This window comes from Pan paniscus, chromosome 13 (genome assembly GCF_029289425.2).
Source record: "Pan paniscus chromosome 13, NHGRI_mPanPan1-v2.0_pri, whole genome shotgun sequence".
Taxonomy (NCBI): Eukaryota; Metazoa; Chordata; class Mammalia; order Primates; family Hominidae; genus Pan; species Pan paniscus.
The window spans coordinates 134144076-134168491 of NC_073262.2; the positions used below are offsets into that span (position 1 = coordinate 134144076).

Genomic DNA, 24416 nt, shown 5'->3' on the forward strand with positions numbered 1-24416 from the left:
CACCTCCGTCAACCAGCCTCCCCTCAGCTCCCTCATCCACTCTCTGGCCTCCACGACGTCCCCACTTCTCCCATTTTCTCCCATTGTCCTCAGTGTCCCCACTCCCCACCCCCAGCCTCTGTTGCTCTCTGTCCGGGAGCCCCTGTGCTTCTCCCAGAACTTGTCCACTGGGCAGGACTGACAGGATGGCTCTTCCTCCCCCGAGCCAGGGACTTAGTAGGCAGGGGGCATCCAGGCCTTCCTGGCCAGCATCTGGGAATTCACCCAGATGGTTTATGCGAGTCCTACTCCCCCGGGGCTGGCCAAGGCCCATCAGAGTGGATCCCATGAGTCAAATGAGTGCAAGCGTGAGCTTGGATAGAACATCCACTGGACAAAAGGCCAGATACAAAATTGCGTATGTGTATTGTGTATATAAAATAAAACCACCATATGACACATCACTAGGAGGAAACATGCCACTGTTACTGCTTCAGAGTAAAGTTATGGGTGGTTTTAATTTTTTCTTTCCTTTAGATTTAATCCTCTTTTTATAAAAATTGTGGTAAAATACACATAACATAAAATGTACCATCTTAACCATTTCAGTGTATAGTTCAGTATTGTTACGTATATTCATATTGTTGCACAACTGATCTCCAGAACTTTTTCATTTTGCAAAACTGAAACTCTTCACCCATTAAAGAACTCCTCACTTGCCCTTCCCCCTATTCCCTGGCAAGAGAGGTTTTACATTTTTAAAATTGTTTTCATTTTTGCTTATTTGCACTTTCCAAATTTTCTATCATGAGCATTTATTATTTTTATAATTGAATTTTTAAAACTAAACATCTGCAACCCTGTACCACGTCCTCCACTTTCTCGGCAGGGAGCATGAGCTATGGGCATGAGCTAGGAAGCTGTCTGCAGGGAGAACCCAGACAGACCGACCGAAGGTCATCCTCCAGCTCCCAGCCATGGAAGCCAGGGCTTCCTCTCAGGAGGACAAGACTCAGGACTGCAGCAGGACAAGTTTCCTCCATGAACTGAGTCCTGGCTGAGCAATGACTTGGCCTGCAGGGATTCAGAATGGGGCTCAGTTTCAAGGACTTGTCCCTGTCCCTCTTCTCACTGCATTGAGTTCGGCAGAACCCTCCACAGGGTCACTCCTTGCCCTTGGTTGGCCATGTCTCTTGCCCTCAGAGACCCTCTGGCCAGCCAAGTCCAATGCTCTGCTCACTGGACTCCCGAGCCAGCCTGCACGTATGTGAGGACGGAGGTGGGCTGTGGTGGTGGGGTCTGCTTGCATGCTGGCTTTGCCCCACTTGTGCTGGGAGAGGCTGGGGAGGGCATGGGGAGGTCAGGGAGGAAGTGGGGCTTGGGGTTGATAAAGATGCAGATAATAACTTCCGCCCTTTCAGTCTGAGGGTATTGTTGGTTTTATTATAAGCAGTGGCTTACACACACACAGAAAGAAAACCATAGCTAAAGTGCCAAAGCATGACACTGTGGAAAGCCAGCGCCTCTTTCATTTTTCAGGCAAGGAACCAAGGCCTAGAAAGGTGGACTGATTGGCCGGGTGTGGTGGCTCATGCCTGTAATCCGAGGACTTTGGGAGGCCGAGGTCGGCGGATCACCTGAGGTCAAGAGTTTGAGACCAGCCTGGCCAACATGGTGAAACCCCGTCTCTACTAAAAATTAAAAAAAATTAGCTGGGCATGCTGGGGCTCGCCTGTAGTCCCAGCTACTCGGGAGGCTGAGGCAGGAGAATCGCTTGAACCCGGGAGGCGGAGGTTGCAGTGAGCCAAAATCGCGCCACTGCACTCTAGCCTGGGCGACAGAGTGAGACTCTGTCTCAAAAAAAAAGAAAGGTAGACTGATATGCTTGATGGCGCATGACAAGGTGGTGACAGCAGGGCTGAGATTGGAACCAGGTCCCCTGGATCCCTGGGCCCCTGCCAGAACCTGAACAGGAACTGGGAAGGACAGTGAGGACCCAGTGGGACCGTTTCAGAAACTGGCAGTGGTGGCAGGGAGTCCCCAGAGGGAGGACTGCTGAGCCCCAGCTAACTGTGATATTTCTGCAGGGTAAGGATTTGAACTGGGGGAGTGGCAGTGGAGGGATAAGAAGCACAAGGTGTGGCGTCTGGTCAGTGTGAGTCCTCAGTAGTCAGGGATCCCTCCTCCTGCTGTTTCCCTCTGAGGGAAACTGAGGTGCTGGTCAGAATTTCTAGGCTGAACTAGGGACAGTACGTGAAGGCATCCCTGCAGAGGAAGGCAGATGTGTCTCCCCAGCTCCAGGTGACCCTCTGGCCCCTCCAGGTGAAGCCACTTTGAGGCTCCACTCAGGATGGATCGGTCTCTTGCTGCGCCTCTGGGCCATCATTCCCAGCCAGGGGGTGGACCCAGCTGCCCAGGGAGCCCACATCACACAGGGTGCTGCCTGTGGTCATCCTGCTGAGGCTGTGGGAGCTGTGGCGGGGTCTGAGGCGATGGCAGCAGGCCCCGAGGCACAGGGCCTCCTGGAAGGTCTCTCGGAAGCGGCTGGACATGAGGCTATAGAGCACGGGGTTGGCCGCCGAGCCCAGGTAGAAGAAGATGCCGGAGATGACGTGCACGTGCTGGAAGACCAGGTGCAGGCCATCTGTCCACTGTGACACGACGCTCCACATGACGCGGTCGGCGTGGAACGGGGCCCAGCAGATGCCAAACACCACGACCAGGACAACTGCAGGGACAGAGAAGGGAGGCCGAGTGCCCGCCCGAGGCCCCTCAGCTGCCTTCCTGGGCTTCAGTTTGGGTCACCCATTTTCACATCCTCTCCTATCCCACAGGCCACCCTCACCTATCACCCAGGTGGAAGTTTCTGGAAATTTGCCTGTTCTGGCCATGCCTCTCTCAGAGAGGCTGCCCTCACCATGGTCACTGACTGTGGGCAATGGGGCATATCCCTGCCTCTGACCACAGCCAATTGGACCAGGTGTGGACACCTAAGCCCAGCCGGCCCAATCAGATTCTCTCACCCTGGAATATGAAATTGGGTGACACTTAGCTGTGGCTGTTGAGCTTCTGGGGTGATACAAGCTGTGGGGCTAGGGCCACTCTGGATGCCCACTTGGGGGCCATGCTTGCTGATGCATAAGTACAGAAAAGAAGAATGGGGCACGTGCTCAGAGAGCGGCAGACCGGAGGTCATGGGGCCAGGGAGAGTGAGACACACACACGCATGCACACACACACACATGCATGCACACACACAGACACACACATGCACGCACACACACACTGCCTGCCTTGGCCCCGGCCTTTTCAGCTCCAGCCCCCAGCTCCCCAAGGCCCATCTGAATGTCTTGCCCTGCACTAACCTGCCCCCCATCTTACTTGCCAGGCCCTTGCCCACCCCCTCCCTAACAAAAGGAAGGAGAGTTTGGCAAACCTTCACTCTTTCTCCCCAAATCCCTCCTGCCTTGTTCTTACCCAACTATGCCCTTCCCTGGGTCTCTGCCACAGGGTCAGCTGTGATTTTTGTTTCTTGTTTCTTGGGTTTGCTGCTGCAACTCACTAGCTTTCCTGGGCAGTATCTTCCCCATCATACCCTAGCATGGTTTTCCTCATAATCCCAGATTTCAAAAAGGACGTTGCTCACAACCTCCCTGGCCCCTGGCCTGGTGCACAGAGGGCCATCGGAAAGTGGACAAGGGAGGGAGGGAGGGAAGAGAGAAGGCCAGCAAGCAGGAAGCCCACCTTCCAGGGGTGAGCCACCCCAGCTAAGCACCTACTGCAGACTCTGCCCACCCATGTTTTCAGGGAGGGGACGGGGTAGTAGGCAGGAGGCAGGGCAGCAGTGGGCAGCTGGTCCCGAGCACAGGCTTCACCGTGCAGAGCTGGGAGGCATGCACATAGCTCTGGGGTCAGCCCCGTTTCAGGAGCTGCACAAGAGACTGAGCTCTGGGACGGTGTCTGAGGGGCGAGAGGAGCGAGTCACTCTGGAGATGGGGTGGCCCCCAGTTAGCTGGCTCTGTCCAAAGTCTCAGTGGCCCTCTGCTGACCTGGCTCACCCCACTGGCCTGATTCAGGCTCTGCTGAGGTGGGGCTGAGCTGGGATGCAGGTAGGTGGATGGGGCGGATCTTTGATCAGCTTAGTATCAGTTTGTCTTGCTTCCCCAGGGCCACAGCTTTTGAAAAAGAGCCAGGTCCAGGCCACAGAGATCCAGAGCCTCATCCCAGTACCTTGGCCTGCCCTAATCCGCAGGTCTCTGGCCTGATCCCTTGTGCCTTGAGCCCGGCCTTCACAGACACGCCTCGGGATGGGGCTGTTTAGACAAATGGTCACTCCTGCGGTTCCCAGGGAACCGCAGACATGGCATGGGGGAAATTCAGCACCTGGCCTCTCCAACACCCTCCTCCCCTTCTCTGGGGGACTTTGCTCCCCCCAGATCTCACTGTGTAGTTCCACTGGGGGCTGTGCACCTCGGCATCCTGCCACTCTGGCTCAGGAGGTGGGGCATGACCTAGGCCACGCCCATCAGAATCCTTCTTGGGATTTTTCACTCATCTCTAAGGAAAGACAGCAGTTCCTCAGGAAAGAAGATGGCGTGCCGGTGGCCATGCCTCACAGGCTGCTGCCGAGAAGAACAAGGCCAAGACACGTTAATAACCAAAGAGAGCCGGGTGCAATGGCTTATGCCTGTAATCCCAGCACTTTGGGAGGCTGAGGTGGGAGGATCACTTGAGACCAGGAGTTCAAGATCCGCTCTGGCAACATAGTGAGACCCCGTCTCTACAAAAATGAAAAAATTAGCTAGGCATGGTGGCACGTGCCTGTAGCCCCAGCTACTTAGGAGGCTGAGTGAGGTAGGAGGATCGCTTGAGCCTGGGAGGTTGAGGCTGCAGTGAGCCGTGGTCACACCACAGCCTGAGTGACAGAGCAAGACCCTGTCTCAAAAAAAAAAAAGAAGAGGAGAGACCTGAGACCTGGAGGGTCCAGATCCCATTTTCTGTCATCCTGGAGCCCAACCACATGCCCTGCCCTTTCTGTGTTTTGGTTCCAGAGCCAGGGCCCCAAGTTTAGCAGGGTCCTGGGCTTGGTTTAATGCTCTGTTGTTGCTGTCTTGACATTCTTATTCATTTTTGAAAAAGGGACCCTGAATTTTCATGTTGCACTGGACTCCACAAATTACACAATCCTACCGTTAGCCATTAACAGGTATTTTTGGTGTAAGATTCTAGTAGGGTAATCTAAATGAGTACACAGGAGTGCAACTCAGACACACACACACACACACACACACACACACACACACACAAGACTAGAGGAGTTCCTCGTCCCCCATAAACCCAGATACTCAGCCCCTTCTCCCAGGCCCCAGGAGCCCCAAACTCATACCCAGTGCCTGGCTCAGCCCCTCTTCCCAGCCGTGACACTTACACAGCATCTTGGTCACTTGTCTCCGGCCCCGATCGTGCTGCTGGAGCCTGCAGGTGTATCTGGACCTGGCTGCTGCAGAGCCCCTGCCCTTGGCCTCCTGCATGAGCAGCAGCCTCTCCCGCCGCAGTCGCAGCCCAATGAGCAAGTAGAGCACGCTCATGATGGCCATGGGCAGGCAGAAGAAGAGCAGCGCGGTGGTCTGCACTACAATGTTATAGAGGGCCCGTGGGCGGACCAGCATGCAAACAGCTGAGTCTGGCACTGGGCCGCGGCAGGGCACGTGCAGCTGCCGGATGCCGTGCAGGCTGGTGTTGGGCAGGGAGCAGAGCATGGCAAGACCCCAGACGGCCCCAAGCACTCGGCGCACATGGGCCCGCGTCACCATGGACCTGGCCTGGAGCGGGTGCACCACGGCCACATAGCGTTCCACGCTCAGGGCAGTGACGTTGAGCACTGAGGCCAGGCAGACCATCTCAAACAGTAGCGTGCGGAAATAGCAGCCACCAACGCCCAGCAGGAAGGGGTAGTTGTGCCACATCTCATAGAGCTCCAGGGGCAGGCCCACCAGCAGCACCAGCAGGTCCGACACGGCCAGGCTGAAGAGGTAGTAGTTGGTAGGCGTGCGCATGGCCTTGTGGCGCAGGATGACCAGACAGGTCAGCCCATTGCCCACAGCGCCTACCACGAAGATCAGCAGGTATGTGGCACAGATGGGCATGAACAGCTCTGTCTGCTGGGGCCCCAGGTACTTGAGTCTCAGTGCCTCGTCAGTCAGGTTCAAGTCCTCAGGGTCAAAGTGCCCCCTGGCCGCACTGCCATTGCAAGCCATGGGGCTCCTTGCACCCCCTGGGTACAGGTCTCCAGGGAGGACAGAGCAATTGAGGCAGAGAGGAGTCTGTGGAACAGAGGGGAGAGATGCCCAGAAAGATCATTCAGGGAATGCTGGCTCTGTCCTCACTCATCAAGCCAAAGGTGACATTAGCGCTATGATGACCGTTATTTTAGGCACCACTGAGAAAGAAAAAACTCTTTCATCCACAAGTCAGAGATGTAAAAATAAGCTTGGTGCAGTGGCTCACACCTGTAATCCCAACACTTTGGTCGAGGCAGGCGGATCACTTGAGATCAGGAGTTCAAGACCAGCCTGGCCAATATGGTGAAACCCCGTCTCTACTAACAATACAAAAAGTAGCCGGGCGTGGTAGCACACGCCTGTAATTCCAGCTACTTGGGAGGCTGAGGCGGGAGAATTGTTTGAACCCAGGAGACAGAGGTTGCAGTGAGCGGAGATTGTGCCACCGGACTCCAGCCTGGGCAACAGAGAAAGACCCTGTCTCAAAAAAACAAAAAGCAAACAACGAAAAAGTAAAAATCTACATTAAAAAAAAAAAAACACATGGGGTTTTGATTTTAAATTTCATGATCTATTGGAACCTTTGAGTAAATGACAGATCTTGGGTGTCTCCTCTTTCAAGCAATGATGCTAGATGAGGCACTCGTTTGGGCATCTGTAAAATGGGCACAATGCCTGGTATTGCAGGGTCTTCAAGAGCAAGCGCTCAGGAAGCAACTGCCTGGATTCGAATCCAGCCTCCCCAGTTCCAGGCTGTGTGACCTTTAGCGAGGTAACCTCTCTGAGGCTGTTTCCCTATTAGGAGGATCCAGGGAGTTTAATCCATTAAAGGCATTAACACAGGGCCTGCCTGGCATACGGAAGGGCACGGGGATCACCCCCTTGCTCTGGGGACCCAGTCACTATGAGAGTCAAGTGAGGGAGTGTCAAGGCTAAACACTACAAATGCTTCATCCACAAGTTGATTCTTTTTTCTGTTTTCTGTCACCTGAACTGTTCAGTCTCCATATTTGACGCCCTTGGCACTGCCAGTTCTGGGGTTCCCTCTCCTCTATTGAGCCCCACACCCTTCCTCCCGCCCGCCCTCACCCCCGCTGCACAGCAGCGCGGGAGCCTCGGGAACCAGTTGGGAACGCGCAGGCGCCAGCCCGGGTTCAAGGGAGGCGCCCTGGTCCTCGAGGGAGGCGCCCTGGTCCTCGAGGAAGGGTCGCAAGCCCGCAGCCCCCCGGCGCCCCTGGCCGGAAGACACAAATGACCCGAGAAGTTGCGAGGCTCCCCGGTGGCAGGGACGGGGGGCGCCCCGACGGAGCCCTCGGACCCTTCCCGCCCTAGGACGACCCTGCCCGCACCGAGCCCCGGCCCAGCTGCCGCGCCCTAGCCCACGCCGGCGCCTGCGCACCTACCATGCGGCCTGCGGCCCGCGAGACCCCGGCTTTCACCCTCCGAGCGACGGACACAGACGCGGCGCGGGAGCCAGTGGACTGACTGACAGCGGCCCCAGCCCGCGCCCCGACGCCCCGCCTGTCCGGCCGGGAACGCCGCCAGGGGGCAGTGCAGTCCCCGCAGCCCGGGCGGCGCCCCCTCCCGCACTGGCGGAGGACGCGGCCGTCGGAGGCGACGCTTCCACAAGCAGCGTTATCTGACGGAACCCTCACAACAACCCGTTTTACAGATGAGAAAACTGAGCCTCAGAGAGCCGCAGAGGAGGAGCCCGAGAGACCTGGGGCTCACATGTGATTCCCGCCCTCCAGCGTGCTGAGTTTAGCTTAACGCCGTCACGGTTCCCTGCGGCCTCCAGCTCCTCCTGCCCCCCATTCAGACCCACCTCCAAGGACAGGGACGGCCCACCAGCCCCTTGAAGTCGACATGCCCCGGTGCGGTTCATCCTCCCAGGCTCCAGGCCTCTTCTTCCGTCCCAAGGCCCATGATTGCAGCCTCCGCAGCCCCTCTCACCCGCTGCTCCCTTCGGGGCCTCCAGTCCCTGAGTCCAGGCGCTCGGCCCTGCAGGACTGGGCAAGAGCCCCCTATTCTCCCTCCAGTCCATCCTCCCACAGCCACCAACGACCATTACCCCCTCGAAACCCTTCCTTGGGGCCCCCCCACTGCCTTCTGAAAAAGAGCACACCAAAGTCTAGCCTGGTGGTGGACCTCCCCACTCCTCACCTGCCTCCCTGGGCCACCCTCTCCTCACCATTGTCCTCAGCCCCAAATACTGTCCCCCTTATCCGTTCAAATGTTCTTCTGCCCCCATCACTGTACCAAGGGTGGGGGTATAGACAAGGATGGAGGGAATTTAGGGAAGGGTTAAGAATGCCCAGCCACAGCCTCCTGCTCCCCCACACTGCCCACATGCAAATCCCAGTGCCTCACCTGCTCCCACTCCCTAGTCCTGCAATCAGCTCCTTAGCTGGAAGCTGTTTCATCAGAAACTTCTAGGGACCCTAGAAATGACGGATCACACAGAGTAAAATGCTGGTTCCGGGGCCTTTGCCCAGAGTTTTGTCTCCTTAGCCTGGGCAAGGCCCAGAAATCCTCATGTTTGACAAACGCCCTCTGGAGAGCCCCATGCCCCAGAATCACACTGAGGAGCACCAGGAGAGGTTACAAAGCCACAGGACCCCGAGAGGCCACCGTGAGCTCAGAAGCTCTGTGTGCCTCAGTTCCCCTTCCTGTAGAATGGGCTAACCACCATCGCCACTATTGTGAAGGTGACATGAGACACTGAGCGCCAAGATTCAGCACAGGGGCTGGCACATGGCCAACACTCAAGAAATGTGGGGTGGGATTGTCACCATTTAGTGGCAACTGGAGGCTCCTCCTTCCCCCAGCTTTCCTGCACCCTCCTCCTCCCCACTGCCCCCCAATTCCATAAGTCACTGTCTGGGCTTGGGGATGGGAGTTAGGCCCTCAAGGAGCCTGCACCAGGCCGGCCTTCCCAGGAACTCCACATGTAAACAGAGTCCCAGGCAGGGGACGGTTGTGGGAAGTGCAGGGGCACGTGGTCCTCAGGGCCTTGGGAGAAAGGATTCTGTGGTGCCCTGGGAATTAACTACTCAGCCCCTGATGAGCTAGTCCAGGAGAAATCCTCAGTAACAGGGCTGCCAGCACAACAGACGGGCAAGGAGGGATGACATCACTCAGCAACAGAGCCCACTGTGGCATCACAGGCTGCTCTTAGCAAGTGAGGAGCATTTGGACCCCAGCCCTTCACTGGAACACACACACACATGCACATGCATGTACACACACATACGCACACATGCATGCACACATCACTCTGCACATACCACACCACACACACGCACACACACATACCACTCTGCACAGACTCTGAGCAGTCCGAAAGTCCCTGTGGACCCTTTGGTTCACACAACCCTGGAGGGGATGGGGAAGGACCCACCCAGCCTTGCAGAGGCAGAATGACTCTTGCCAGTCAGGAATTCCTACAGCGGGTTGCATCATTCACATAACATTAGCAGCCATCAAAGGCTAAAGAGCAGCCCCCAAAAAGGAGAGGCTCAGTGGCCACAATGGCTGTGGCCCCTCACTTCCGCACTGTGCAGAGGGCCCTAGGGGCCCTGGCCTCTGGGCCTGAGCTCAAGGCCACCACGATAGCGTCCCATCAGAAACGTATGACATCCTGCTGCTCCTGCTCCGTCCTGAGGTGGCATCCCCCAGTTTTCTGGGTGTACACATCCATCTCCTAAGCTTGGCTGGTGGGCGTCTGCCCAGATGAGGGGGCCAAGGACCCAACTCTGCACAACAGCAAATGCATTCAGGGAGGGCCACTGGGACCTCCAGGAGCTGCTGAGATACCACCCAAGTCCCAGGCGTGTGCAGGACTCATGGGGCCAGAGGCATGTAAGTAGCTCCGTATCCCCTCCTCATCCTGCTGAGTCCCTGAGAGCCAAGAGGGGCTGCTTAAACTCAGGCCAGGCTTAAACCAGAACCTTCTCAGCCTTGGGCTGACCAGCAGCCCCTGGCAAGCCCATGGTTCCCCCAGAAACGCCCCAACCCCACCCCACTTACTGCCTACAGAGGGGAGGCAGAGAGGATGAGATGAGCTTGGGGACACTGTAGCTCTAGACAGGAGGGAGGCACTGTTCTGCAGCCTGGGCAATGGGGATCACCCAGGACCCCCATCACTAGGCTTCATTGGGCAAACATGGAGAACAAGAACAGTAAATATCCGAAGCAAGTGAGAGTCGCTGTACCCATCAGGGCACCTCCCAAAGTCAGAGAGCTCCCTACCCAGCTCTGCTCTGTGGGGTCCCAGCCTGGCCATGGCCAGGAGCTAGAGGAGGATGGTCTGGGCCCCTCAGGTGATGGGGTTCCGAACTTGGGGGCTGGGATTGCACCTCAGGGAGCCACGTGGCTTTTGTGTGATCATGCACCCATGCTCCCTGAGCCACCAGCCCTGGTCTGCTCACAGAAACTGGTGGGAGAGATGGTCAAGCCAGGCAGGGAACATGGTGAGTACAGGCTTTGGAGGCTGTGAGGCCAGAGTGAGACTCCGCATTCTGCCAGCGTGGCCTCAGATAAGCCACTTTGTGCTTCAGGCCTCAGCTTCTTTGCCTGTTAAACACAAACATAGCCCCTGTCCTTCAGGGATGCCATGAGGATTAAGAGTGATAATGTGGGTTTAAGCACTCAGTGCAGGGTTGAAGAGCCTGGAATTCTCTGGAAGATACCAGAAAGCTGCTGGGAGGCAGGGCTGGGGTGGGAGCTGTCCTTAGTAGGGTTTGGAAGGGCAAGGTCCCCAGCACCCCGGGAAGGAGAGCTGAGTCCCAGTGGAAAAGAGCACACAGGCTTGCAGGGAGCCCAGCCACAGTGCAGGCAGCCGGGGCCCTGCAGCCAGGTGGGGACCAGCAGCGGAGGAGACCTCCGGGGAGCATCGCCCCTGCCTCTCCTGCTCCTAGAGGGGACCACTGGGGACTGTCTAGCCCCTTGCCCCCTGAGGGCTGTGAGGCCTGTTCCTGAGCTCGCCCAGAGACAGCCAGCTCACAGGCTTCAGGCAGGGTGCTGGGCACAGGGAGCCGGTAACCTCCTCACAGGGGCTCAGCCTGTGTACCAGGCCCCAACCTCCGCTTGTGGCCAAAGGGAGGACATGTTCAAGTCACACAGTGAGAAGGCCAGAAAAAGCCTGTGTCTCTCATGTCTAGGGTCTGTGTGTCCCTCATGCTACCCTGGACTGGGGCCAGATCTTACTGTGTGCCCACAGGGTGCTCCTGGCACCTACTCCTCCAAGCAATAAAGGCCACCCTCAAGTCCACCAGCCTTCCCAGCTAACACACCACACTTGGGTGTGTTACAGAAGCTCCTCTTGGGGTCTTCCCATTTATAAATTCTCATAGTCATGATCAGAGGGAGGTTTCAGAACAAAAGTTTCTCCCCCTGCAACAGGTGACCAGCATCAGGACTCAGGAACTTGTTAGTCTGCAGCAGTTTGCTGTGTTTGATTTAGTAGTTTTTTTTCTTTTCCCTTTTAACTTTTTTTTTTTTTTTCTGAGACAGAATTTCACTCTTGTTGCCCAGGCTGGAGTGCAATGGTGTGTGTGATCTCAGCTCACTGCAACCTCCACCTCCCCGGTTCAAGCAATTCTCCTGCCTCAACCTCCCAAGTAGCTGCGATTACAGGTGCGTGACACCACACTAGGCTGATTTTGTATTTTTAGTAGAGACATGGTTTCGCTATGTTGGTCAGGCTGGTTTTGAACTCCTGACCTCAGGCGATGCATCCACCTTGGCCTCCCAAAGTGCTGGGATTACAGGTGTGAGCCACCGCGCCCAGCCCTGACCTTTTTAACCTTTTATATTAGCATTATTTCAGACCTACAGGAAAGTTGAAAGAATAATACAAAGGATTCCTATATTTTTGGGGGACTATGAGAGTCAGTTGCAGACATAATGCTTCTTTACCACTAAATGCTTCTGTTCTGGTTGAGTTTAGAAGTGTTCTATGAATACCATTAGTTCCCCCTGTCCAATAGGCAGTAGCCTACCAGGGAGTAGGTGTTAAGGAGGCAGTCCGCCTGGCAGGAGTAATATTTTATCACCAACATTGTTTAGAATCACTGGCACATCGTGCCACTTTTTAAAAAGCAGGCCACTTTTAGTCAGTTCAACAACTCTTTTCCAAACCTTCTCCATTATTGCCTGTTCCCAAGGCAGGCTGCTGCCACAGCCAATAGATACTAAAGCAGTAAATATTCAGAGTGCGAGGAAGGTCAGCATTACAAAGGGAATAACATTAAATTGGAGGAAATATATCAAAGAACCGGAAAGTGGTGATGAAATGACAGTGGTGCACGCATACGGAATGCGTCTTTCTAGGGTTGGGGTGTTCTTAGGAACAAAGACTGAATCAGGAGGTAAGTACACAGTGCTGGGCCTATCAACAGCAACTGCTGGACACAGGGAAAGGGGACCAAAGGCAGGTGCACTGAGGGTGTGTGATGGAGGAGCGGGCACCAGCATGGGCACAGTTGGCCTAAAGCTAAGAGAAGGCCAGGTATGTGAAGACTGAAAGACAGGGTGCCAGAAGATCCTCCTGTTGAATTGTTTTTTTGTTTGTTTGTTTGTTTTTGTTTGTTTTTTTGAGACAGGGTCTCACTCTGTCACCCAGGCTGGTGCAGTGGTGCGATCTCGGCTCACTGCAGCCTCAACCTGCCTGGCTCAATCGATCCTCCCACCTCAGCCCCTCAAGTAACTGGAACTACAGGCATGCGCCACCATGCCTGGCTAATTTTTGTATTTCTTGTAGAGACGGGGTTACACCATGTTGTCTAGGCTGGTCTTGAACTCCCGGCCTTAAGTGATCCACCCACCTCGGTCTCCCAAAGTGTTGGGATTACAGGTGTAAGCTACTGCAACAGGTAAGGATCTTGGTTTTCAAAAATCAAAACTGGCTCCAGCTGATTTAGGCCGGATTTCCTGAAAAACATCCGGCAGCTCACAGAATCAACAAGAAGGCTGGAGGGGCAGGGAGACGGTGGGGCTGCAGCTAGAAGGGTTGGCAGTGTGACCCGGCATCCCGTGGACACTGGCCCCAGGCTGGGACCATGTCCCCGCCTTTTGAAGCACTTGCCCTGGACCCCCTGCCCCGGGGTGAGAGACAGGATGCCACAAAGTCAGGTCCTGCTGCTGCACTCTCGCTGCATGGGTCGGGTGAGCATGGGTCCTGCAGCCTTCTGGAGGGGAGGAGGGGCAGATTCCCCACCCAGTGGGTCATCCACAGCCCCTGGCAGACAGCCCAGGTGCCAAGCAGCCAGAACAAACCACAGATGACCCTGCCACTCAGGGATTCAAGCCCTTGTCAAAGGCACCCAGCCTCAGAGAGGGTGGCAGACGGCTAGTGTGAGCACAATGGAGTCACAAGGCATTGTGAGACCCAGGGTTGGGGGACAGCTTGTCCCAGCAGGCTTATAAGGTTGGCAAAACCATTTTGCAAAAAGATGCCCAGGAGAACTTTAGCATCTGTTTATGACTTTTTTTTTTTTTTTTTTTAAGACAGGGTCTTGCTTGTCACCCAGGCGCTGGAGTGCAGTGGTGCGATCACGTCTCACTGCAGCTCTGACTTCCCAAGCTCAGCTGATCCTCCCACCTCAGCCTCCTGGGTAGCTGAGACTACAGGCACACACCACCATGCCCACTAATGTTTCTATTTTTTTCGTAGAGATGAGGTTTCACCATGTTGCCCAGACTGGTCTCGAACTCCTGTGCTCAAGGGATCTACCCACCTCGGCCTCCCAAAATGCTGGGATTACATGCGGGAGCCATCGTGCTTGGCCTGTGTATGATTCTTGTATGCATAAATTATTACTATGATGGCTGCCAAATGGTGATTCTAAACCCCATCATCCCTTCATTTCCGAGCTGACTTTGACTAGAAGGAGAAACTTCCTCTTATCACTTTTATTTATATCCATGTGGACCCATGATTTCTTATTCTATTCAAAGGATACTAATTCATTATCATTATTTGTGTTGATGTTCAAATTTGTCCCAGATTTGACCAGTGGGAGCCCCTTCAAGTTGGATCGTGTATCCTTTTGATGTGTCATTATGAATATTTTGTATTTTCTGGCACAATACAATGTTCTAGGCTCATCTCCTATTTCTCTGGGCTATCCTGGAATAAGCCATTTTCCAAGGAGCTCTGGCTCCTTTAGTGGAGAATAATGGAAACCAAGATCAGCCGGGCGCAGTGACTCATGCCTGTAATCACGCCTGTAATCACGCCTGTAATCCCAGCACTTTGGGAGGCCGAGGCGGGCAGATTGCTTGAGCCCAGGAGTTCAAGACCAGCATGGGCAACATGGCGAAACCCCCATCTCTACCAAAAATACGAAAACTAGCCAGGTGTGGTGGTGCATGCCTGTAGCCCAAGCTACCTGGGAGTCTAAGATGGAAGGATCACCCAAGCCCAGGAAGTCAAGGCTGTAGTGAGCTATGCTTGTACCACTGCACACAAGTGTAGGGGACAGAGCAAGACCCTGTCTCAAAAAAATAAATAAATAAATAAATAAAGGACAGGCGTGGTGGCTCACACCTGTAATCCCAGCACTTTGGGAGGCCGAGGTAGGTGGATCACCTGAGGTCAGGAGTTCAAGATCAGCCTGACCAACATGGTGAAACCCCGACTCTACTAAAAATACAAAATTAGCAGGGCATGGTGGCGCTTGCCTGTAATCCCAGCCACTTGGGAGGCTGAGGCAGGAGAATCACTTGAACCCCAGGAGGCAGAGGTTACAGTGAGCTGAGATCACACCATTGCACTCCAGCCTGGGCAACAAGAGCGAAACTCTGCTTAAAAAAAAAAAAAAAAATATATATATATATATATATGTAATAATAGTCATGAGATCTGGGTCAGATCTGGTGGTAATGAAATCAGTGCTCAAGATCTGGGTGCTGAGTGTGCTCATTACTGTTGGGTTGTTGCTGCTCCCAGACCCTCCAGTGGGCAGAGCTAGGGAATATATGTATGTATAAATATATAGATATATACACACATACTGTATATACTGTATGTATACACACATATATATTGATACTTTTTTTTTTTTTTGAGATGGAGTTTTGCTCTGTCACCCAGGCTGGAGTGCAGTGGCATGATCTCAGCTCACTGCAACATCATCTCCCGGGTTCAAGCGATTCTCCTGCCTCAGCCTCCCAAGTAGCTGGGATCACAGGCACCTACCACCACATCCGGCTAATTTTGTGGGTTTTTTTGGGGTTTTTTTTTTTTTTTTTTTTTTTAGTATTTATTGATCATTCTTGGGTGTTTCTCGGAGAGGGGGATGTGGCAGGGTCATAGGATAATAGTGGAGAGAAGGTCAACAGATAAACACATGAACAAAGGTCTCTGGTTTTCCTAGGCAGAGGACCCTGCGGCCTTCCACAGTGTTTGTGTCCCTGGGTACTTGAGATTAGGGAGTGGTGATGACTCTTAACGAGCATGCTGCCTTCAAGCATCTGTTTAACAAAGCACATCTTGCACCGCCCTTAATCCATTTAATCCTGAGTTGACACAGCACATGTTTCAGAGAGCACGGGGTTGAGGGTAAGGTTATAGATTAACAGCATCCCAAGGCAGAAGAATTTTTCTTAGTACAGAACAAAATGGAGTCTCCTATGTCTACTTCTTTCTACACAGACACAGTAACAATCTGATCTCTCTTTCTTTTCCCCACATTTCCCCCTTTTCTTTTCGACAAAACCGCCATCGTCATCATGGCCCGTTCTCGATGGTCGCTGTCTCTTCGGAGCTGTTGGGTACACCTGCAGAAAGGCTGTCACTTCACACTTGGAAGATTGCACAGCAGCCAGGCAGAGGTGCTCCTCACTTCCCAGACGGGGCAGCCGACGCCCGGCTAATTTTTGTATTTTTAGTAGAGACAGGGTTTCAGCATGTTGGCCAGGCTGGTCTCAAACTCCTGACCTCAGGCTATCTGCCCGCCTTGGCCTCCCAAAATGCTGGGATTACAGGCGTGAGCCACTGCACCCAGCCTGATACTTATTTTTATATCTATCTATAAATGTTGAAAAGCATGCACTGACATCAGTACCTGTAATTCCAATTTGACACCACAGCATTCATCCCTACGACACCTCCCTGAGAGGAAGAAACTCGTCTTCTGTTATTTTCGCCATATTTCCTCTTCGGGCCAACCTCCTCAGTGTGTAATTCACCTTCCGTTGCTACCATCACTGCCCCTACCAGACCCCTCCTAACCTAATCTGAATCCTCACTCTGAGCTGTTGCCCACTCACTGCATAGACACACTTCTCATAGCACCCAGGCTCCCAGGTAGAAGGAAACACGCTCCATCACTGTACATGGGAATGACAGCATTTCTAGAGGACAAGTTTAGCAACAGCTACCAATATATAGAAGTCTATCCTTTTGGCTCTGAAACTTTACCTGTAGAAATTTACAGAAAAAAATAGTAGCTCAGGCCAGGCACAATGGCTTACACCAGTAATCCCAGCACTTTGGGAGGCTGAGGCGGGCGGATCACTTGAGGTCAGGAGTTCGAGACAAGCCTGGCCAACGTGGTAAAACCCCAACTCTACTTCAAAAAGTACAAAAATTAGCTGAGCCTGGTGGTGCGTGCCTGTAGTCCCAGCTGCTGAGGAGGCTGAGACAGGAGGATCACTTGAACCGGATCATGCCACTGCACTCCAGCCTGGGTGACACAGCAAGACTCCCAACTCAAAAATAAATAAATAGTAGCTCAAATATAGAGAGATAAGTGGTACTAGTTATAACCTTGTTGTGATAGGGAAAAATTGGAGACCACATGAATTTTCCTTGTCTTAGCCCCCTAGAGACTTGTCTTTGTCTTAGCTTCTGAAAGCAGAGTGTCCCACATGCCTGCTAGAACCATCTCCCTGAAAGATCAGATAGTTTGTGGATAACTGACTTCCTCCAGAGATGTTAACTTTGCAGCCCTTTCTGGCTGTGTTTGTACAAGGGTCCAGAGGGCTCCTGGGTATCAGAGAAGGTCCTGGGGCAGAAAACAAAGATGCAAGGTGCCAAGCTGAGTTGGGACTCTTTTTCTGTAGATGCAGCTGGAATCAAAGTCCCACCAAGGGGAGGAGACAGGGACCCCAAAGGCACCTGCTATCTTTATCAATAGAGAACAGACAATAATGGGACACCAGTGCTGTGGAATGGTGTGCAGGCGTTTGAAGGAGGGAGGTCAGGCCACACAGGCTGTCCTGGAAAGGCATCCAGGCAAGGTATGTTGCCAAGAGAAACCTGTAAAGAATGTAATGACATGGAGGGTTGGATTTCAGATATGTAAATTACAGGGTGGGCTTTTTCTTTTTTTCTTTTTTTTTTTTTTCATTTTGTTTTGTTTTGTTTTGACACAGAGTCTCGCTCTGTTGCGCAGGCTGGAGTGCAGTGATGTGATCTCAGCTCACTGCAACCCTCTCGGGTTCAAGTGATTCTCCTGCCTCAGCCTCCTGAGTAGCCTGGATTCTAGGCATGTACCACCATGCCCAGATAGTTTTTGTATTTTTAGTAGTGATGGGGTTTTGCCATGTTGGCCAGGCTGCCTTTTTTTTTTTTTTTTTTTTGAGACAAAGTCTAACTCTGTCACCTAGGCTGGAGTGCAATGGAATGATGACGGCTCGTTGGAGCCTTGACCGCCCAGGCTCAAGCCATCCTCCTGCCTCAGCCTCCTAAGTAGCTGGGACTACAGGTGCACCACCACACCCAGATAATTTTTTATTTTACTTTATTTTATTTATTTATTTATTTATTTTTGAGACGGAGTCTCGCTGTGTCACCCAGGCTGGAGTGCAGTGGCACGATCTCAGCTCACTGCAAGCTCCGCCTCCCGGGTTCACGCCATTCTCCTGCCTCAGCCTCCCGAGTAGCTGGGACTACAGGCGCCCGCCACCACGCCCAGCTAATTTTTTGTATTTTTAGTAGAAACGGGGTTTCACCATGTTAGTGAGGATGGTCTCGATCTCCTGACCTCGTGATCCACCTGCCTCGGCCTCCTATTTTTTATTTTTCATAGAGATGGGGTCTCGCTATGTTGCCCAAACTGGTCTCGAATTCCTGGGCTCAAGTAATCCTCCCACCTCAGCCTCCCAGAGTGCTGGGATTACAGGCATTCACCTGACCCTTAGTCACATTTTCTTTTCTCTAGCTAGCTTTACTGTAAAAATATAGTACATAATACACATAATATACAAAATTCATGTTAATCAACTGTATGTGTTATCTATAAGGCTTCCAGTCAACAGTAGGCTATTAGTAGTTAAGTTTGAGGGGAGTCAAAAGTTATACACGGATATTCAACTGCACATGGGGTCATCATCCCTAACCCCCACTTTGTTCAAAAGTCAACTGTAATTCAAGAAGTCCTGGAGGGAGGCTGAGGCAGGAGAATGGCGTGAACCCGGGAGGCAGAGCTTGTAGTGAGCCAAGATCATGCCACTGCATTCCAGCCTGGGTGACAGAGCGAGACTCCGACTCAAAAAAAGAAGTCCTGGGGCATCTGCAGAAATAACTGTGGACCAACTACAGGAGGAGCAGATAAGAATTAGTTTCGACCACAAGATTGGGAACAGATCAAGGGCACGGCATATTCATGCACAGGAGGGGATGGATATTGGCATCAGAGCAAGTATTGAGCTGTGGTGGCCTCTCAGTGAGGACAGAGGACACAGGAGACCCACTGTGGGACTCGATGTGATCACTGGCTTCCCTTAGACATTTGCAGACATGGCTTGAACGTGCTGACAGCTCCTCTCTCCGCCTGGGGGCGCTATTTAGCACAGTGGAGTGTCTTCTGTATGTGCTGATTTAGGCCAGAGTGCCAGGGAGTTAACACCCAGGAACATGCTCCTTCTAGGGGTGGCACTAGTAGAGAAATGCGCCATGAGCAGCCAGCATCCACGATGGCCCCAGCGATCCCCGCGTCCTGGTGTGCACACCCTGGTGTAGTTGCCTCCCACATTGAACAGGGCTGAACTGTTCTACGGGATATTGAGGAAATGACAGCATATGCCATCCAAGGCTAGATCATAAAAGCATTGTGAAAACTAAATTGAGCAAAGGACTTGAATAGACATTCCTCTGAAGAGGTTATACAAACGGCCAGTAAACACGTGAGAGGGTGCTCATTATCACTCATCATTAGGGAAATGCAAATCAAAACCACAATGAAAAACAAAATACCACCTCGCATTCATTAGGTTGACTACTATTTTTTAAAAACCAGAAAACAACAAGAGTTGCTGAGGATGTGGAGCAATTGGAACCCTTATGCACTTGTGCGCTGTCATCGGGAATGCAAAATGGCATCACTAGAATGGAAAACAGCACAGCAGTTCCTCCAAAAATTAAAAATAGAATTATCATATGATCCAGCAATTCCACTTCTGGGCATATACCCAAAACATTTGAAAGCAGGAACTTGAAGAGATATTTGTACACCCATGTTCATAGCAGCATCATTAGCAAAAGCCAAAAGGTGGAAACAACCCATTCATCTGTCCATTGGCAGATGAATGGATAAACAAAATGTAGTATATACATAAAATGGAATATTATTCTGCCTTAAAAAGGAAGGAGATTATGACATATGCTGCAAAGCAAGTGAAGCCTGAGGATATTATGGTAAGTGAAATAAGTCACAAAAGGACAAATACGGTAAGAGATACCTAGAGTAATCAGATTCATAGAGACAGAAAGTAGAATGGTAGTGGCCTGGGCCTGGGGAAGAGAAATGGGGGGTTGTTATTTAATGGGTATGGAGCTTCCATTGTGCAAGATAAAAATAATTCTGTGGATGGATAGTGGTGATGGTAACACAACAATGTGAATGTACTAAATGCCACTGACTGTACACTTGAAAATGTTCAGTTGATAAAATTTATGTGTATTTTATGACAATTTAAAAATATTTAAAAACAAAAGCATTGCAGCTTCTACCTTACAATCTTTTGGATCACTGCTTTGGGGGAACCAAGCTGCCATGTTGTGAGGATGCTCAAGCAGCCTCGTGGACAGGTTCACACAGCAGGCAACCAAGGCCTCCTACCAACAGCCAGCACTAATTTGCCAAGCAAGTGAGCCACCCAGCAATGCTGGAAGAGTATCCTACAGCCCTAGTCAAGTCTTCAAGATGATTGAAACCTCTTAAGAGACCCTGAGCCAGAACCATCAGCTTACCACAGAAATGGTGTGAGAGAGTAAATGTTAATTGTTTTAAGCTGCTATATTTTGGGGTTATTTGTTACAGAGCAATGGATAACTAACACCCTCATACACTATTGGTGGGAAAGTAAAATGGTGTAGCCACTTAGGAAAACAGGCTGGCAGTTCCTCAAATGATTATAGAGTTGCCAGATGATCCAGCACTTCTACTCCTGGATATACCCAAGAGAGATGAAAACATGTGCCTATACATAGACATGAATGTTTACAGCAGCTTTATTCATGATAGCCAAGAAGTAGAAATAATGCAAATGTCCAACAATGGATTAATGAACAAACAAATGTGGTATATCCATACAATGGAATATTATTTAAGCATAAAAAGGAACAAAGTAGTAATATATGCTATCACTTGAATGAATCTTGAAAAGTGAAAGAAGCCAGTCACATAAGTCCACATATTATATGACTCCATTCATAGCAAAGTCCAGAACAGGAAAATCTATAGCGACAGAAAACAGATTAGTGGTTGCCTAGGGCTGAGGGAGGGACGAATAGACGTGATCACTAAAAAGAATGGAGTTTCTTTGAGGTGATAAAAATGTTCTAAAATTGACTATGATAATGATTGTACATAGATGGTGGCAATAAAAACCACTGCACTTGGCCAGGTGCCGTGGCTCACGCCTGTAATCCCAGCACTTTGGGAGGCCCAGGTGGGTGGGTCACCTGAGGTGGGGAGTTTGAGACCAGCCTGACCAACATGGAGAAACCCCGTCTCTACTAAAAATACAAAATTAGCCAGGCATGGTGGTGCATGCCTGTAATCCCAGCTACTGGGGAGGCTGAGGCAGGAGAATCGCTTGAACCCGGGAGGTGGAGGTTGTGGTGAGCCGAAATCACACCACTGCACTCCAACCTGGGCAACAAGAGCGAAACTCTGTCTCAAAACAAAACAACAACAACAACAAACACAACACTGTACTGTACACTTTCAATGGGTATGTGAATTATATATGAATAAAACTGTTTTTAAAAATACACCAGGCACAGTGGCTCATGCCTATGATCCCAGCACTTTGGGAAGCCAAGGCGGGTGGATCACTTGAGGCCAGGAGTTTGAGACCAACCTAGCCAACATGGTGAAACCCTGTCTCTACCAAAAATACAAAAATTAGCAGGGTGGGGTGGCACATGCCTATAATCCCACCTACTCTGGCAGCTGAGGCAAGAGGTTACAGTGAGCTGAGATCACGCCACTGCACTCCAGCCTGGGCAAGAGAGCCAGACCCTGTCTCAAAAAATAAATAATAAATAAAAATAAAAATAGGTAACAAATGCACCACAGCTTCCTTGTCCCTGGGCGGGACAATTCTAAGCCATGTTCCACAGGGTATCTCAGGGGGTCCCCACCGTGTTGCCTGCCCATAGTCCTGACTGGCCTGGGAATGAATACACACTTCATTTTCTTTTTTTTTTTTTTGACACGGAGTCTCGCTCCGTCACCCAGGCTGGAGTGCAGTGGCGTGATCTCGGCTCACTGCAAGCTCCGCCTCCCAGGTTCACGCCATTCTCCTGTCTCAGCCTCCCAAGCAGCTGGGACCACAGGTGCACACCACCATGCCTGGCGATTTTTTTTTTTTTTTGAGATGGAGTCTTGCTCTGTCGCCCAGGCTGGAGTGCAGTGGCGCGATCTTGGCTCACTGCAAGCTCCGTCGCCCAGGTTCACGCCATTCTCCTGCCTCAGCCTCCCGAGTAGCTGGGACTGCAAGTACCCACCACCACGCCCGTCTAATTTTTTCTATTTTTAGTAGAGACAGGGTTTCACCATGTTAGCCAGGATGGTCTCGATCTCCTGACCTCGTGATCCGCCCGTCTAGGCCTCCCAAAGTGCTGGGATTACAGGCGTGAGCCACCGCTCCCGGCCACCGCAATTTTTTTTTTTTTTTTTTTGCATTTTTAGTAGAGATGGGGTTTCACTGTGTTAGCCAGGGTGGTCTGGATCTCCTGACCTCATGATCCGCCCACCTTGGCCTCCCAAAGTGCGGGGATTACAGGCGTGAGCCACCGGGCCCAGCCAGAATGCACACTTCATTTTCTTTCTTCTCTTCGTTATCTCTCTTCCTCCACCCCCTCACCATGCTTTCTGGGCTTACGTATCAAATAAACGATTTCATCAAGTTCATGCTTCCAGGTCTTCTTTTTGAAGAAACCCAAGCCACAGCAATCCCCCTTGTTGGGCTGGAAATCAAGAAACCCCTTGGGGTAGAGCTGACCCTGAGCCCTGTCTGTAGGGAAACTGGCCAGGAGTGCTGTCCCCCTGGCTGACTGCCCAAGGCGTGGAGCAAAGTCAAGAACAGCCACAGAGCTGTCCTCAGCCATCAGGCATCCACCTGATGTGATTTGCACACAGGCTGACACACATTTTCAGGCCTGGGAACAATGGCAGGGACCGTTAAACAGTCAGGCCCTGTCACTGCCCCTTACCCCAGAGGCAAGCTGTGTGGGACGTGTTCACTTCCCCTGAAGCTTATTTTGCCTCTTCCTGTGGCTGGGCTGTATCTGACCACACAAACCACCAAGACTGAGACAAATGAGTTTACGGAAGGGTGTGGGGCAGAGTTCAGCAGAGTCTGTGGGAAGGGTCAGACTCCTTGACTGTGATCTTCAACTCTCCGATTAAGAGAAGGCAAAGATTGCACAGCCAAGACTTGAAATTAGGGAACCAGGAACACCCTTCTGGCCCCTCACAGAAGAGGTGTATTCATTTGCCAGGGCTGCCACAACAAAATATCACAGGCTGGGTGGATAAACAACAGACATTTATCGTCTCCTAGTTCTAGAGACTGAAGTCCAAGATCAAGATATCGGTAGATTTGGTTTCTCCGGAGGCCTCTCTCCTTGGCTTGCAGGCGACCATCTTCTCTCTCCCGGGTCTTCTTAGGGTCTTTCTGTGCACACACTTATCTGTGTCCTAATCTCTTCTCATAAGGACGTGAGCCATATTGCACTAAGGCCCACCCCTGTAAACTTATTTTACTGTAATTACCTCTTTTCAGGCCCTATCTCCCAATACAGTCATATTCCAGGGTACTGAAGGTTAACACTTCAACACAAGAATTTGGGGGTGATGTAGCTCAGCCCATAACAAGGGGAAAGGAGGCACAGGGACCAGTGCAATGAGGCATCCTCTGCCCAGCGAGGCCCCTGTCATTTTGGCTGTGAACTCACTGACCGCCACTCTAAGCACAGGCCAAGAGTCAAAAGGCAGAGAGGAGAGCTATGGGCTCAACACAGCCTCCGCCACTGGCCTCCAGGCCGAGATTGGGAAATGAATGCCCGGAATTTTATTCTTTCACAAATTCAGGCCTGTTCAGCCTCTGTCAAACGCCCTCATCTTCAACCCAAAGACAGTTGGTCAATGTTAATGTTCCCAACACTCACATACAGGGTTGCTCAGAGCAACAACACCAGAGAGCCTCAGGCTGGCTCAAAGATTGCAGGAGTTGATCATAGAATAAGGATTTTGATTTTATGTTTTATATATTTTACTGAGATGTTAGTTTTACATGCCAACTTGGCTAGGCCAAGCTAATAACTAGTACCCAGTTTTTGTTTGTTTGTTTTTGTTGTTGTTGTTTTGAAACGGAGTCTCACTTTGTTGCCCAGGCTAGAGTGCAATGGCACAATCTTGGCTCACTGCAACCTTCACCTCCCAGCTTCAAGCAATTCTCCTGCCTCAGCCTCCCAAGTAGCTGGGGCTACAGGTGCGCACCACTACATCCAGTTAATTTTTATTTTTTTAATTTTTTATTCATTTATTTATTTTTTATTTTTTTGAGATAAAGTCTCACTCTGTCGCCAAGGCTGGAGTGCAGTGGCGCGATCTCGGCTCACTGCAAGCTCTGCCTCCCGGGTTCACGCCATTCTCCTGCCTCAGCTTCCCAAGTAGCTGGGACTACAGGTGCCTG

At 51.7% G+C, this 24416-nt stretch overlaps 1 protein-coding gene across 3 annotated transcripts in view; it reads right to left on the minus strand.

The window, feature by feature from the left end:
• Nucleotides 1-435: 435 nt before the first annotated feature.
• Nucleotides 436-24416, minus strand: part of NMUR1 (neuromedin U receptor 1) — an 80947-nt gene continuing 56966 nt past the window's right edge. For 2 of the 3 annotated variants that reach the window (XM_034955361.2, XM_034955362.2), the window contains 2 exons: nucleotides 5408-6302; nucleotides 436-2707 (listed from right to left, as the gene is read on the minus strand). In XM_034955361.2, the coding sequence (XP_034811252.1) occupies nucleotides 2325-2707; nucleotides 5408-6302 (1278 nt within the window). In that variant the 3' untranslated portion in view covers nucleotides 436-2324. Of the gene's footprint in view, nucleotides 2708-5407; nucleotides 6303-7663; nucleotides 8275-24416 lie in introns of those variants that run through there. The other variant, XM_003821867.4, reaches the window with a different exon arrangement.